The following is a 17,864-nucleotide window of genomic DNA, read 5'->3' as shown; positions in this document are numbered from 1 at the left end:
GCTGAACTACATATATTAATTAATTTTTGATAAGTGTTCCTTGTTCTTGCTAACAAAATTATTTTTTACATGAAGTCCTAATGAGACGGCAGATTTATCTTTCTTGGGTGGCATGCTTCTGTGCGATCAGCGGATTAGCTGCCACCCTGGAACTGGTACACTACCTTGTGGTATTTCTGTGCTATCTGACAGAAGGAATCCAAGATTATCATGTCGTTCTCCATCACTAGCTGAAAAAAAAAAAAAAAAAAAGCTTGATAACATTTTTGGTTTTCTTTTGACATAGTATATTTTTAGTTCACCCCTTTTCGTTTTACTAATTCTTTTTCATACGGTTGAACTCTTTTGCAGATAAAACTTCAACAAGTAAAGACAAAAATTTTTGCTTGGAAGTCACACTGTACATCAGGAAGCTAGAGTTACATACAGAAACATCTGTCAGCATATGGCTATACAGATGCATCGCAACACTTTAGGGTCTGACAGCTTTACTTTGGATGGGCTCTTCAGTAAAAGAACAAATTGCTTTGTTTTCTTGGATTCTAAAACAACAGGCCTATTCCAGAGGTCAAGAATTCTTGATATTAGATCCTGGATTCCATCAGTCACACTTACATAAACATAGACTTTTTTTTTTCCCCTCAGAGAGTTTATCATGTAATTATATTGTTTAAATCCTACAAAGCAGAAAAAAATCGAAAAAAAAATTAAGCTCAAGGAATTGCCATTACAAACAGAAGTCTTTGAATAAACATTATAAAATGGAAGGCACTGAAGATCCCTTGTCAGAGAAGCTAAATGAGAACATACACAACGACTGCTCGTAAGTGCTCAGGAAAAGGCAGAGACAATTCAGCAAGAAACTTAAGTCAGCAGCGTAATGTTTAAAATTGGGGTTTTGCAATCTGACATACCACTTGAATTTCAGCTGTACCATTTTGTATGATCCTAGCATGCAAATGAACCTAAATCACCATTTTTTCATCTTTAAAATAGCACTATAATAGGGATTAAATGAGGTGATGTATGTAAAACACTTAGCACCATGCCTGGCATATAGGAATTTCGCCAGAAAGGGTAGCTTTAAAAAGTGAATATTCATAACAGTTGGTATCATTAACTGAAGTCCCAGTTAGTAGTGCATGAATTTTTATTTCTGTCAGAATACATTTCTGACAGGACTACTGAAAAGTAGTGAAAATGATGGATTTCACAAGACATGTAATGACGGATAATAACTATTAATAATAACTAATGTGGCTTCAAATTTCAGCCTCTTTTAGGGAAAGGTTTTATGACATCCTCTTATAGAAAAAGCAGCATGATTGACAGACCTACATTTTAACGTATATTAAAAATATCATGCAATTTTTAAACTGCATCCTAATCCAGAACTATATGTTAGTTTCTCAAAATGAGGATATCACCTCTGATAAAATTCAAGTAGCTCTTTTGAATAGCCCTACAATCAGAAAGAAAAATGAATGCTATTTTCCCCTCAGGTGATCCATATGAGTGACAGGGACAAATAGACATATTCCACATCACACTGCATGTCTGTCTTCCCCTTTCTCGCAAGGAAGTGGCAGCACCAATGAATCACCAAACCTTCTGTGGGCTCCTACCCAGAGAAAGACACTGTGCCAGGCTCTCAGTTGAATCCACGGATGTCTAAATCCTCGTCCTTCCTTCCCCCAAGGAGACTACAGCTTAGGTGATGAGATCCAGGAGAAAAATATGATGGGTAGGAATGCAAAAGTTAGTGAGTACATCATGTACCGTCTTAAAAGAGGCTTTCATTCCTCCTTGCTAAACAATGATTTGAGTATTAAGTGCCCTGAAGTATAGGTCAAATGTAAATAATTACAAAGCACATCACAAAATATATACTTTCTTACCCCTTTGAGTATATTCTTTAAAACTCCAATAATTTCTGTGAGGGGGGCCTGTGGGAAATACTAAATTGGACCCTCACCTCCATTCTTACCTTTTTCTCCCTTAGCATACAGAGGCTAATTCTACACAGGATAACCAAATCCAATCAGAACTAAAAGTTCAAACCAGCAATAATTCTCCATCAGTGGTTTATGTTTCTGGGAAGTCACAGAGTGCTCTGATCCATGGACCTGCACAGACAGCCTGAGTTGACATACCAATTGAATCTCATCACCCTGGGCAAACAATCTCTAATTCCATCTAGACAGTAGCGAGCAAAGGTGTAGAAAATAAATTTCCCATTTCTACACCATGAACCTTAGATCTACCTCACATTTAAGAGTAAGGTTTCATTTCCTTTTTGTTACCCCAACCGAAGTCCAGCTCTGTGTTCTGGGGGGAACCAAAAAAGAAAAGAAAAAGGAAAACAAAAGGGCAGGTTTACTGTTTTATCAAAATGAGGGCTACATGCAGAAACTTCTTTACTGGCTGCAGAAGGGTTTCATCTTTCTTTTGCAAGTCCTGTTTCTCTATAAACGATTGTCTTATTCCAGTTTACCATGTAAGGATTGCAGAGAAAGGAGCAAAAACACATCAAAAGGAACAATACTTTTTTTTTTTTTTGCCCGAGACTCTATTTGTGGAAAGAATTTTCCTTTTATGGCCATGGCCAGAAAGCAACTGATTGCTGAGCAAAGCTGTGTAAGCAAAATATCCATTCACTTCATTTCACAGAAATGTAACCTGGAAAATTGAACAGAAAAGTTAGAAACTGGAGTATATTCACTCTAACCTTATGGCAATCAGCCCAAAAATGCCTCTATTAAAAGATCTAAGTCAAATAAGGAAAGCTGTTGTGTATAATGGAAAGAGCATGAACTTGGGGTCAAACAGATCTCATTTTGCCTCTGCTTAATTCTTTGCTACACAAGCTGACTAAGCATCCGTTTCCTTAAATTTACAATATTAATATAAGCAATACTTCTTGCTGGAGGAAGTTTAGAGAATTTAATGAAATAATGTAGATATGTTAGGTCATTAGTAAACTTTTAGGTAACAAGCCAGGTTAAACTTCTCAAATCTCCCCTCATTACCAACATGTAAATAAAGTTAAGCTTCTTGATATAGAACCAGCTTTGTAAAAATTTTGCCAAGTAAAGAAATGAGGGCAATGGAAGGAACTAGAAGGAGCCATCAGATAATGAGCAGAAACAGCTCAAGACTATCAGGTAATAAGAGAGCTTTAAAAAGACAGGAGTGGAGTCATTTCATGTTCATTTAACATACAGGAATTCAACTATTTAGGTTCAGGCAAAAAGACAGAAGGAGCTTAGCTTGTGTATACCATTGTATCCAATTTTCCACTCTATGGAAGCATGCCCCTAAATTCGAGTGAGAGGATAAGAATGTATCTGCTCTTCTCTCAGGCATCTTACTTCCATCTTTCCTTCCAGCTTTTGAGGATTTCCATGCCAAGTGTGATTCAAGGGTCAAAAAACACATGGTTTTCATACAACATACTCCATAAGTATGCCAACTACTTTCACTGGTTCTTAAGCATCAACTAATCATCAGCTGAGAAAAGACTGGCTATGTTAGAGAGATAAAAGGTGTGTATGTTTTTATCATTTCCTTCCTATGAGGTTTTCCAAGGTAATTTTCCTTAAAATATGACAACATTGTAAATTATTAAGAATACTTACAAACTATTATGAACCTTCAACTGTCATCTCATGGCCTAAATGTGATACACTCCTAGAGTTCTACACACTTGCGAGGTGGTATTTAATATGTTTGGAACAACTGTTGCTCACATGTTCAAATTCCCTGCGAGAGGTTCAGTGAACAGTCTGCCAAACTACAGTCCACCTTCTCCCGAAGAACCCTTAGGGATGGGAACTCACTACTTAGAGGATTTCCACTTCATTTATGGATCTGTCCTATTGAAATGTTCTAATACTTATTAAAAACCCCCTTTCCTGTAAATATCGATCACTCTCCTGTATACTACAATGTAATTCCTCTTAAGCATGACAGATATTCAAACATTTCAAATTTTTAACATAAAACCTTATAAACATCCCAAGTCCTATGTTCTCCAAGTCAAACGTTATTGAAATCTTCAGCCTTTTTTAATATGGCTTTTTCATCATCCTGACTTCCTTTCTCTTCAAAATTATTTTAGTTTTGGACTGGGTTATGTCACTTGTTACCTGAGATGCCTAAAAATAAGCACAAAGCAACTAGTAGGGTATGGCCAGTGTCAGACTGTTTATCAGCTCCTACTTCTCATATGCTTCATCTTAACCAAGTGTTCTAAAATCACGTGAGCTCATTTTGTTGTGAAAGCCGCACTCAGTGCTAATTTATGTTGTAACTTATATAAAACTCTTGAAGGTTGTTGTCATTGATGCTGCTCTTGAAGTTTATCTCCCTCATTTTTTAACCTGAATTTTGCCTAAATTTTTTCCCCATTATCCTTATTAAACTGCACTTTGTGAAACTCCACCCCTAATCCAGCCTGTGAGAACCTTTTGCACTGAATTACTTTGAGATGTTTACACATTGGACGGAGCCATAGTGTCTTAGTAACCAGAAATATCTAACAAAATCAGAGGTTTCCTCAGCTGAACTTTGAAAGTGCAAACTTTTTCATTCACAATGTAGGACCACTGAAGAGAATACCAAAGCATCTAATTTGCATGGACTGACTTTGTTGTGCAATAAACAATTCTGTCATCCATGTAAATGTAGTATAGCATCTATAGCCGACCATTTTAGGAACAACAACAAAATTAAACTTCACTATTTTCACTGGTAGATTAAGCTGGCTCCGTTGGCAACAAAAGAATGTGTGTGTGTGTGTGTGTGTGTGTGTGTGTGTGTGTGTGTGTGTGTGTTTTCTCCAACAATTTTTCTTTCTAAGATAAAAATTAAAGGACTTAAGGACTTTCTCATAGTAACTATTTATTAAATTTGAGTCTATAACTTCCCTAATTTTTCAAGGAAGGAATACAATTAATATTGCTATCATGGGTTTATTTATATGTCTGTCTCATATTCGGGATGTACTGAGAGGTCAGGGGACATGTTGTGCTGTTTTTTGTTTCTAGTATAATTAATATGTTCCTAGTGTAATTAACACATTCTACTGAATGAATAAACATATAAATGAATGAAAAGGTCATACAATTGAAAAATCAATACAAAAACAAAGAGATGGTCTTGGAATAATTAACCAACTTCCTCTCCGGTTGCAGAATTCCTCCGCCAGTCTTTTGTGCACTGTGTTGAGCCGATCACAGATTAAAGTAATTACAGTGAATTCTTGATTACTGTCATGCGCTCTAGCTATTTTATGAATAGCCTATCACAACTAATTCCAAACTTATCTGCTGCCACCCAGCATGTGCCTGAGTTACAGTCAGCCTCACTGAGAGCAGATGTATGCTTCAGGAAAGCACATTTATGTTGACATTTCTGCACAGAATACACAATTATCAAATTTATTCTGGTGGGGGTTGGAAAAAACCCAGAAGCATTCTGAAATAAAATGGACAATTTTTTGTGTGGATGAAATTTTTGTGTGTGCCAAACTTCAATACAAAAGTTTAAATAATGATTTCCAACCTCACCAATGAGTATATGGAGAAGTATAAGAAGTTAACAATCCTAGTCAGACACATTTGAGAGTCTTTCCTCATTCCATATTTATGGAACAGCTTTTATGCTGTAAGATACGCCAGGAGGCAGAAGGCTAATTCTTGCCCTAGAAAAACCTTACAAGCCAGCGGTTAGACACATGTAAAGCAATAAACATTAAATCAGAATTTCTCAGCCTCAACACTATTGACATTTGTGCTTGATGATTATTTGTTATAGGGTCCTAGCTTCTGTGTTGCAGAATGCTTAGCAGAATCCATACCCTCCACCCACTAGATGCCACCCTCTATGTGACAACCAAAAACATCTCCAGACATCACCAAATGTTTCCCTGGAGGCAAAAATCACCACTGGTTGAGAACAACTATATTGCAGCCACATACGGTGGTTTGAGATTACAGAAGAAAGAATAGCTAACTGCATAATCAGGAAATGAGGCATCATTTTCTGGGCAGGAAACCAATACAATATCTTCTTCATTCCATAATATTTTCAAGCAAGGGGAAGTTATTCCATAACCACCAGGCAAAAGTCCAATTTCCCTTAGTGGTACTCTGATCCCAGAACACATATGAATTTGGAGTGCTTTGAAATTGCAAAGGGGACACATTTATTGGTAATGCCAAAGCTGTCCAGACATAAAACTCCTTCCATAACAATGAGAGAATTTACTTTAGTACTTGTCTCCTGTATACAATTAGAAAATCTTTTTTTTTTTAATTTCTTTAACTCACTTTTGGCAATACATTCCCATACTCAGAACTATGTTTCTATAATCATGTGGTTCAGGATGACACTAAATCAGTCTCATGGTACTAAAGTAATCCTTTAATAATGTAGTGCTGCAGACCTCAGAAGGTCAAGAGAACAAATATTTTCATTTCAAGTAAGAAAGACGAAATCAAGTGAGACTTCCTGGTCTCACTTATGACCCTTTTGTTGTTGAACTGAGAAAAGCTACTAAGAATAGAAAGCAGAAAGCAAGATTCTTCTGTGCATTTATTTAAAATCTGCAGCAATGGAAGATTCAGCAGAGGCGACAAACCCTAAAAGGATATTTGCAATTGGCATAAGATATTATCTTGGTAAAAACACTGGATAGAATATATTATCACTTCTTAAATATAATTCTGTAATATCTCACTATGTACACACTTCAAGTTTAGAAACAAATTTCTACATTTCCCAATAGAGAAGCCATTGGAACACAAACCTCTGCATATATGAATAGGGATTTCCCAAGTTCTCAGCATGATATTCTACATCGTGGATATAGATGGCTAATGGCAAGAGAGTTTTCTGTGGAGAGAATAATGTGATTCTGACAATTCTGGTTCCTATAAAGGAAATATGTTAGCTACAGAGAATTTCACACTGTTGGCATCCCTCTCTGAAATTCCTGGAGAGCACCAAATAATTTTTGATTTTCATCACCACTGTGAATTTTTCCACTTGGTTTGTATCCTAATCATTATCAACACCTTATTATTGTTTATATTCCAGTTTAAGGAAATATAACATGGGTAAGCTGGAAGACCAAGAACCAAAATTCAGAGGACTTGGGAAGCTAGCAATACAACCTTGATATTGACCTTAGTCTCTTCAACTGTAAAGTGAGGACTTAAAGTATATCATTTCTATAGTCCCTTTCAGCTTTACTAATAGATAAACCAGACTTCTTAACATGCCCTAAGTAGGATTGTATTTTCTCATGTATAGAGTTTATACCTAGCTTATAATTTGAAACTAATGAGGGCCAAAACAAACCAGAAATTTAACTTGAGGGGAACAAAGTCAAATAAAAGGTTATCAAGGTGCTCTACTTCTAAGTAGCTTATATATAACTTCTGTCTGACCAAAATATGATTTTATACCATTGAACATATATCAACTACAAATAATTCATTTAATGTTACTTTGATATGTACCTGTATTGAAGGTAAAAGCATTGGGTTTACATTCTCAAAAAGAGCAACAACAAAAACAAAGCTTCCTAAGTAAACATTAAGTAATATAGTACTACACTAGAAAATTGTGTGTGGAAATTAATCCCATTACTTTAACTATACCGAATTTAGCAATCATAAATTTTAGAACTTCAGAATAGTTAAAAATTATCCTAAATCCCTCAATTCACAAGTGTTGAAATAAGGGATACACAGCAGAAAAGAACGAATACAATTAAGGAGGTCATTTATTTGTCATTGTGTTGCTTTTTCAACTACACTGTGTATACAGACATTTCACTCATGTGGTTACTAAAACATGTAGACATACATGCATTTAGTTGCTCAGATCCACTGTTAAGAAAATACAAATATCACCCTGGTTAGTCATGTTATACCTGCATGCAGTATGTCACTAGGGAATCAGAAGCAAGAGAGTGGGGGTGAATCAGAGAAAGTAATTACCTCTACCGGAAAAACAACTCAAGATTCTGTAATGCTGATGTTGATGGTTGGAGGCATCATCCTCACATACAAAGAACAGTACTTCAAGTTTATAAAGTGGGGCGGTCATGTAATACAACTGATTCAGCAGACAATGCAAGAACATTTCTCTCTCGTACACATGCTCCCTTCTGAAATCACCTTTTCTTAATTACCAAGTAGCTAAGATCTTCCTGCATAAACTGCAAATATCTATGCAAACTCTTTTTACTGTATTATAAAATATATAGACCCAAAAATAGTTTTAAAAATAATTTTGATATGGTAAATCGTCCTATGTAAACAGCAGTTAAAAAAATCAATTCAAAAGCAGATGACAGTATACTGGGTACTAGAGATTCAAAGATAACGATAAGATGTTTTCCTTCCTCCTTGAGCCTTAAACCTAATTATCAAAACTGAAATAAACCTGCATACTCTTTAGAAAAGTCACATGTTAAATTTGGAAAGATTAACAAAAATACAACCCTAGTACCTTCACATTTATTTTTACATAAAAATTTTAGTACATATTATATCATCTCAAAATGTGAACATTATAAAAGAGCAGATGATGTTGCTTGTGGTCTTGGGGCAAGATTGAGCAAGAGGGTAATCACGTGGGAAGAGAAGATCCTGGACATATAAGCAGAACCTCAGAAAGGTGTGTCCTTGTTCACACAGACTCCCAAAATATGTAAGGCATGATGCACAAGTTGAAAAGTACAATGAATAGACAATCCATAATTAAGAAATCCTAAAGCTTTCCAATTTGAAAATATGGCTGATACTAAAACAAAGAAACAAAAACAAAATACTTAATTATTCATTTACACTTGCCAATGTCCTCTCTGCTCTACTTCCTCAGAGCAGTACAAAGTGACTTTTTCCAATTCAATGGTGTCTTTTTTGACAATCATAGAGTTCACTGAATTATTTTATCCCCTTGGGAAACTCTTCTTTTTAGACCCTCCCTGGAGAGAGAGAGGTCATGATTTTGAAGGCAGAGAGAGACCCGGTGCTCCACTACTTAGTAAACACACCGCAAAGTATTTACTTACTTGTACCTTAAGTTTTCCCATCTGTTGAATGGGAATAATGAGAGCCACCTTTCAGAGGTTTGAGAATTCAGTGCCTTACTGATGTTTGTGTTTGAAAAGAATCTAACACATGGTAGGTGCTCCAACAAAGACTGGTTCTCATTTTTTCACTACTTTTAGAATTTCCCCTCCAATGAAACCTGAAAGATTCCCAGCCTCAGTCACATTTTCATGAAAAGTTTACCTTTATTGATTTTTTCTTCTGAACTTCTCTTCATGGTACCAACTCATTGAGAGACTTCTTTCTCTTACTTCCCAATGTGCTTCACTCAGTCTTTACACTTTCCTGTATCTACTAGAAGCAAAGTCCATTGGCTTTTAGTTTCCTTCCAATCAGCTAAATGCTCACCTTTCTCAACTAAGACAATGTTTGCCTTCTAAAGAATCAGAGCTGGCCCAGCATGGTGACTCACATCTGTAATCCCAGCACTTTGGGGGGTCGAGGCTGCCAGATCACTTGAGGTCAGGAGTTCAAGACCAGCCTGGTCAACATGGTGAAACCCCGTTACTACTAAAAATACAAAAATTAGCTGGGTGTTGTGGCAGGTGCCTGTAATCCCAGCTACTTGGGAGCGTGAGGCATGAGAATCACTTAAATCTAGGAGGTGGAAGTTGCAGTGAGCCGAGACGGCACCACTGCACTCCAGCCTGGGCAACAGAGTAAAACTGTGTCTCCAGAAAAAAAAAAAAAAAAGAATTAGAGTTTTCTCTGATGCACATACAGGGAAATGAAATAGCTATTGTTTCAAAATATCACTCAGAGGGCAGTATACAAGTATTAGGACAGATTCATTGACTTAATCTGATGTGAGTATGCTCTCCCAATTATACCTAAACATTGATAAACTATTTAAAATGCTGTGTGGTTATATACATTGACCCTTAATGTCCTTTTCACCTAAGAAAAAGCCTAGGATGAAAACTACAGTTTTAGATAGGCAAATTGTCCTAAAAATGAGTATGCACTGCAATATAACAAAAACAAAATGAACAACTTCACTACAACGATAAGAGTAGCAATAGTTAAGAGCAAAGAGAGAAAGGGGGAAAAAGGAAAGGCTGTTTGCAGATATAGCTATAAGCTGTAGTGCTCAGGACGAAAGCTAGAAAGAGTAACACTACTGGCCAAACACATGTGTGGCCACCATCCGTCAGACAATACAGAATTCCTGCAGGTAACTGATTGTTATTTCCACTACCAAATGGTAAAACAGTATGTGGCAAGTTAGAAGAATTCAAAAGAGAAACTCAATGTATTCATCTCAGGAACTGCTCTCACATAGGACACACTTAACTTTTTTAAAAAAAGACTTCATGGGGAATCTCAGCACGATAACAAGATGAAGAACTAAATGCTCAAGGGATGTTCACCCAATGGTAGGAAATCAGTAAACAGCCGTTAACCTGGTTATGTATACACAGGCTTTTGCTACTCTTGCCTACCAAGAGATCCTCTCTTTGCTACAGGGATATATTAGCAATATAACTTACATGTGCAGAAAGATATTTCTAAAATAACTGTGGTATTTTATCCTATTAATGTGCCTAGCTATAGGCCTACCTCTGAATATAATTACAGTGATAAATTTACTTAATTATTTGCCCTGGTTAGAAAAATAAATTTATCCCCTACAAAGAAAAACTTATGCTAGCAAAACAAAATAAACAAAAGCAAAAAAAAGACATAGCAAGTTGGAAATAAAACAGAAAAAAATATTTGCAAAATATCACGGTGAATATCCAAATAGATAAAGAGATTTTACAAATCAGTAAGGATGGAAAGAAGAAACAATATGGTTGTCCCAACAAATGAGAACAAAAGACATGAAAAGGTAATTTAAAGGCTTCTGCTGAGTTAGTGATAAAAAAAAAGAGACTTCTCAATGAATATCAGAATGGGCAGAATATAAAAAGATTGGCAAAAGTCTGTATTAGCCTTGATATAAGGAATGGCAACTTTCAGCATTACTGGTAATGTATGGCTGTATGAATCAATGTAGGCAAAAGTTCATATGTATATCAATAAATAAATTTTGCACAGAGATATAATTGGATATAAATTTGCCAAAATATTAACTATATGTTTGAGTGGTTGGTATAGTTTCTGTTTATTTTTAGTCTTTACTTAAGTCTGTATTATTTTAAACTTGTGCACAAAGCATGTATAATTTTTCAAAAGCAATACTACTACTTTTCCAGTGAACTGCATTGTTTATGTGAAGAGTTCAGTTAAAGACAGAAGACTGGGATCTGTGCTTTGATTAAACATAAATAAACGAGAAATGATCCAGAACAAAAGAGGCTAATATAAATTACCTGTTTTTAGGGTCTCAAAATACAGTTTTAACAAAAATAGAACTGGTGCAAAAGGTCAGGATGGGGTACAGGAAAACACACTTAATGAACTGTCAGGATACTCATAATAGACCTTGTTGTGTTGATGATCCTTGGGAGGACAACCTGAGTTTCAATTCTCTCATCCCTAAAATGAAGAGTCTGGTCTCCAATTCCAACATGCCAAGAACTAAGATCCTCAGAACACACCTATGCACAACCCAGACAAGCTTTACTTACACAAACAGGTCTTGTAAGATTTGCAGGAAGTTCTGCAGACAGACGTAAATTGAAATTATAATGGAAAACAGCCCCACATTAAAAGTTAACTTGTTGATACCACATCCTTTATAAAGGTTAAGGGGCTGTGGTCTTTAACAAATAAGATGCTCCAAGTGAGGGGAGTTAACATCCCTATGTCACCCTCAATAATAATGTTAATGACTTGATGAAAACAGCATCCAGACAGTCTAAAATGGTTAGGTTTCTACAGCATTGCTGATGTGACGCAGACAGCGAAATTAGATTTCTAAAATATGCCTATTAAATGAAAGGCATTCAGAAAACACACCCCAAAAGAGAAGTCACTGTAAAAGGTAGCAAGGTTGCCATGAGATTCAAACAAGAGTGGAAAAGAAGTTGTGTTTTGACAGTGGGTTTGAAAAGGTTTCATTCAAATATCATCATTAACCTTGTTTTCTAATTTCAGAATGTATTTAATTACATCTCTATTTCAACCTCCACGTTGACTCACCACCACTACCACTGTTCTCTCATAACTGAAATGCCTGACAAAGTAGAGTCATTTGAAGATTAAAGAAAAAAGCTTCCAAAATTACTTGAAGGGTTCGGTGTACAATTTCACAATCAGGTTTCAGAAAGTAAATCTATATTTCTTTTTGACATTAAAAATGTGAATTTTGAAAGTCAATAAATTCATATTTTTAGTTGGCTGCAAATATGCACACCTCTGTTTGCAATCTTATGTGAATAAGTTTTAGTTCTGGCTTACACTAGTTTAAAGCATGCATATATATATATATTTTTTTTTTTTCTGATATCTGTATAGTAAATACTTACAAAATTACTTACAATTCACTTCACAGTTATATTTCCCTAAGCATGAATAGAATACCTATACACATATGTATCAAATTGTGATTCTGTATTTTATAAATAGAAAAATTTGTGATCAAGCTTTTATACTGGTATATGACAACTGCAGAATACAGATTCCATTTTTAATATCTGACTTCTGAGCTTTTGTAACATCCTATAATCTTGAATTATTTAAGAAGCTCAAAGTTTAATCTGCATTTCTTCTTTTACCTGCTAAATTCTCAGTCTAAAAGGAAAAGAGAACATATTCTATTATGAAAAGTTAGTTCCAGCAATATCAAGGATTAATATGACTCCAGTATACACATGGTGGGAGAAGAATTTGTCTCTCCGATCAGAAGCAAAATGTAAATACTCCAAAGGATTACTATAAAAATAGTGACTTAGCACAAGATAGAAAAAGAGAGTGCTTAAATCTGGTAAAATTACTTTTTTTTTGTAATCTGTTAATTCTTCTTGGCATAACCTCTCAGATGAACTAAATTTAGGTATAAGGGTGAGAAACAGTTTGTTTAAAACTGACATAGAACTCACTGTATTTTCTAAAAATGTCCTCATTCCATCAAAAGTAAGAAAATGGGTTCAAGGGAAAAAATCAAGAGGGTTAAGTTCTTACTTGGTACTTCAATAAAATTACTTGTCACTGCATTCAGGTGATGATTACCCAGATGGTGCCCCTTACATTAACAATGCCGACAGATACATTTTACTGATGGCAATGGCCATCCGGCAGATTAAAGCACAGTGTAGATTTAATCTCCCCAATGACTTGATAGCCTCAAATGAAGGATTCTCAAATTTCATGGTTCTGACCTATTCAGGGTGAGTAAGTGTATAATAAATTACCTGTCCCCTAGCTTTGTAACAAGAAAAAGAACAGAATTGCCCTATTCCTGTGCTAACTCCAATGTATTGCTATGTATTACTAAGTTTACCAACATAGTCTGCATGCTACAGAGCAAAAGATCATCCTCGTTAACAGATTTCAGGAAATTAACTTGCATTGATATATGATCCTGTTTGATGCCAATAGAGTAATGTGGTAGCAGCAGGTTACAGAGAAGCCAGATTTCAAGAGAGGCTCATTTGACTGGTGATTAAGGATAACTTCCAATAAAAGTGATTTCTCATCAGGGAGGAAGGATGAGTTTGCCGCAAACTGCAACAGTGACAACTGGCCAGCTATTGTTAATCACAATCACACCAAGTGTACACGTCACAGTCACATCAGATGATCTGGGGAATGGGGCAATGAGCAACTGATGTCTTAGAAAAGGACCAGAATGAACAAACACAATAAAGGAAGAAGCATCAGGTCTACCTAGATGTTCTGTTCTGATCGTGACAAATCAAGCATCTTTACAAAGGTTTCATTTATATTGTGCTTTCCCTAACTCAGGATGATTAAATTAGAATCACCGTTATCCAGCAATAGTGCTGCCAATGCATAGACACTTCACCAATGTGCGGCTTCCTGTCCTTGTCAGCAGCCCCAGAAATACCACAGCAGCAGATTTTGTGAACACTGAAAATTAGCAATGAGCCTTCTGGCTTCAGAAGGCAAATGCTTTCCTCCTGTCTCTAAGCAGAAGAAAAGAAGCTTGAGCCAAGGTAATTGCTAGATCATAATTTTAGGTGAGTCACTTAACTCAGAACTGTACAGCTCCTGATCAGTAAGGGATAAATATTAATACCTGTTTTACCTGAAAATAGTTTTTGTTTTGAGAAAATTTATACAAGTTATATAGAATGTAAATTTTACTTCTTGAACACTCCTAGGAAATGTATTATTGCGACCATTCCACTACCCACAATCCTCCTCTTCCACTTTTCCAAGTCCTTCAAACTAATATCCATGGTAACCAACAACAACTGTAAAAATTCCGACTCTTGGATGACACTTATAAAAAATATACATGTCACTGATAGTTTTGTTTTGGCTGCAAACAATTTTAAACCATTTTTTCATATCATAGCTCTTTCTGCTTATCCCCCAAAGACCATCCCTCGAGGACATTCTGTCTCTGAAATAGTGTTTTTGCCTTTAAAAAAGTAATAGGAAGATCCAACCAGATCATTTTAGAGCTTAATAAGACTACTATAAATCCTCATATATTTAAGTTGAAATATGATACGGGAGGAATAAGTAACCACAAAAAAACCCCCACACAGTTAGGGACTGGTAAGCCTAGTGAGTAGTAACCCAGTTCTCTAAATTCTTAAATCAGTATTATCTGGAGACACTTTTGATTTTCATAGTTGTCAATGATGAAAGAAAGTGAGTTACTACTGGCATCTAGTATGTGGGACCAGGGATGTTACATCCCACAATGCACAGGAAAGCCCCTAAGAATTAGATAGTCCAAAACATCCATAGTGCCAAGGTTGAGAGGCTGTGATGTAGCCTATGAGGTGGGGGAAACTGAGATTTCTTTAAATAGAAGATTTTCTTTTCAATGGAACGTCTAATCAAGTTTGAATTGTATCTTGAAATGTCAAAGTTGGTGTGTTAATAATGGTTTTCCTTTCAAATTTCCATTCTCTGCCCAAATATACCATGATATTTTTCCAATTCTGCATAGAACTGGTATTTACTATCATCACATTTCATTTTACCTTGAAATGTTAATTGCCATACAGCAGGGCTGCATGGTTGATTTAAATTTACATTTGCTTTTAAATTTGATTAAGCTAGTCTCTTAGGAGCTCATTCTTCCATATCTACTCAGAGGGAAAATAGACTTTGGAGTACACAATGGCTTAAAAAAAAAAAAAAATCCTGGCTGATGTGGTAGTTACATTTTTACATCTAAAGTGACTTTTAACTTTAAGCAGAAAAAAAGGGATGCTAATAGAAGACTAAAATATATCACATTTACACTTGACTTCTGTCCTGAAAATCTTAGGCATGCTGTGACAGAGCAATAAACACAAGAGAACACATAGCTTCAAATAATTTCCAATATTCCAGAAAATATGCCACCTCTTAGTGATACCCTAACATGTTTGATTAAAAATAAAAATAAATATGCAAAACTTGAATGAATTCTCTGAGAATCTAATAGGGTTGCTACATAAAAACACTGACGATGTATAGCTTCTGGCTCAACTTAAAACCTTGCATTCCCAAATTCTCCTGGTGAGCATTGCCGAATACAGGCCAGAGGCCCATTGTAAGAAGAGTCTTGTGGCTACACCTAGAAGACTTGATAAATAGTAAATGGAAGAGAAATAGCATTTCCTAAATCCCTAATACTCACCGCACACTTTCCTAGACATTTAATTCCTTATATCCTGGAAACAGAATGGGAGATTGGTAGCACCTTTTAGAGAATAGATTAACACTAGGTAAAGTTAGTTTCCCGCAAGGTCACACAGTTAACAGGGATGGGATGGATCAGGATTCAGATTTATGTCTCTCTGACTCCAGAGGCCTAGTTTTTTCTTTTAGAAATTCTTCCGCATTTCTCACTTTCTAAGCCAGAAATGGCAAATACTGGCAAGCACCCATCCGCCTCACATTCCAAAGCAGGTGTCTGTAATCAATCATGTCACTTTCTCAATAGCATGGATCTACCATAAAGCCCTTCTCAAGGTAGCACTCCAGAAAGCCATTACCAATGAATCTTTATGAAGCAGCAGGTAGAATGAAACCCATTTGCCATCTCTGATAATCACCAAGAGCACAGACAAGGAATCCTCTGCTGTTCAGTGAAGCTGAATCAAATTCTCAAACAGAGTCTTCTTCTTCTTTTTTTTTTTTTTTTTTTTTTTTTCTCATGCCTGATAGACCTGAGTTTGAGTTCTGGTTCTGACAGCTTCACATCAATTTCTACCAATTGCTTAACCCTAACCCCCATCTCATCTGAGGCCAATATAGCTGGAATTCTGTCAGGAAAGTATTGAAATTTGGAGGGCACAATATTATTAAATAAGAGTCTCATACACAAAGTTTTAAAGTCCTTCCTCCTTCAGGGATTTTTCAGAAGGACCATTATGATTCAATAATGAACGTCAAGTAGGGCCATTTGATTTCATCACCAAGAGATTTTCTACGCTGCCACCATTTTGGTTAACATATTAATAACTTGAGACTACTTCAAGTAGTCTCAAGAGATAGTTTAGGATTCTGGCTGATTAGATGAAACAGTATTGCTGAAGGACACATTATCCTCTGACATATCTGAAGCCATTAATTGCCTGGGATACTATCTTAGATCTAGAATAATTATTTCCCTATCCTCTAATCCCCCACTGCCTTTTGTTTTCTTGACTTAGACACATTGCTAAATCCTATACTACATGAATCTGTGTATATCTACATATAAACAAAGGGCCTTCATTGAATCCAATGTGTTTCTGTAGCTTTGTAACTAGTGCTTTAGCATGATATTCTATATTTTGTCACAGTCTCTTAAATATGAAACATTAAAATGGTACAAAAACACTGAGATTGCTAGACATTAATAGAAGTGCTTACATTACAATACTTTTTAGATAAGAAAACACTGTTTTTAGGTGTTTTGTTGAAGTGAATAACATAAAATAGCATAGAGCATTAAATGGTACCTTCCACATATTTTATCTATTGCTTTCCATTGAAAAATCTCTTTTCCTAAGTTATAACTAGTGTTATCTTTGAAAAAAGCCACTGAGTTTCATTACTTCTATGTAGCCATGATATGTGAGTTGATTTTTGTGTGTATATGTGCATTAGGTTTTAGGAGTAAATGAATGTAAATTATCATTTCTAGCTAAACATATCCCAATGCTGATGCATATGATATCACTTTCCATCGAGTTTACCACTCGACAATATATTTTCAAGAAAAAATAATGATAACCATTACTTAAAGAAGTAATGGTTACTTCTTTTTTACTACACTCAGTAATGGTTACTACCTTTAGACCCTGCTTTCCTTTAGACCCTGAAGCTGAGAGGCTGAGAAAGTAAATGTGTGTGTGTGTGTGTGTGTGTGTGTGTGTGTACATGCATTTGTGTTGAGGCATCACACAAATGCTAAAAACAAATGTCATTAGAGGGATGCATTTCAGTTTGGGTATAATGAGATACATTTGGGCCTGGAAATTACACTTCCCTACTTTTGAATCTAGTTTCTCCAGTTACTAAATATGTGATCTTGGGAAAAATTATAAGTTAAGTGCTAGAGTCAGAATCTCAACCAAGGTTTACCAGGCTCCCAAATCTGTATTTTTCATATAACGTGACATAAGACATCCTCTGGTCGAGAATATTCATTTAATATCACTGAAGAAAAGAGTG

General features: G+C 35.7%; 1 protein-coding gene across 17 annotated transcripts in view; it reads right to left on the bottom strand.

Annotated features, from left to right (window-relative positions):
* Nucleotides 1-17,864, bottom strand: part of PCDH7 (protocadherin 7) — a 427,911-nt gene that overhangs the window by 278,305 nt on the left and 131,742 nt on the right. For 6 of the 17 annotated variants that reach the window (XM_015450225.4, XM_015450226.4, XM_045392224.3 and 3 more), the window contains exon 2: nt 165-230. The exons of the other annotated variants lie outside the window; for them this stretch is intronic. In XM_015450225.4, the coding sequence (XP_015305711.3) occupies nt 165-230 (66 nt within the window). The remainder of the gene's footprint in view (nt 1-164; nt 231-17,864) is intronic. 17 annotated transcript variants of the gene reach the window in all.

The sequence above is a fragment of the Macaca fascicularis genome, chromosome 5, assembly GCF_037993035.2.
Source record: "Macaca fascicularis isolate 582-1 chromosome 5, T2T-MFA8v1.1".
In the NCBI taxonomy this organism is placed as follows: Eukaryota; Metazoa; Chordata; class Mammalia; order Primates; family Cercopithecidae; genus Macaca; species Macaca fascicularis.
The sequence above is the reverse complement of the archived record's forward strand: the minus strand, read 5'-3'. Positions and strand labels throughout refer to the sequence as shown.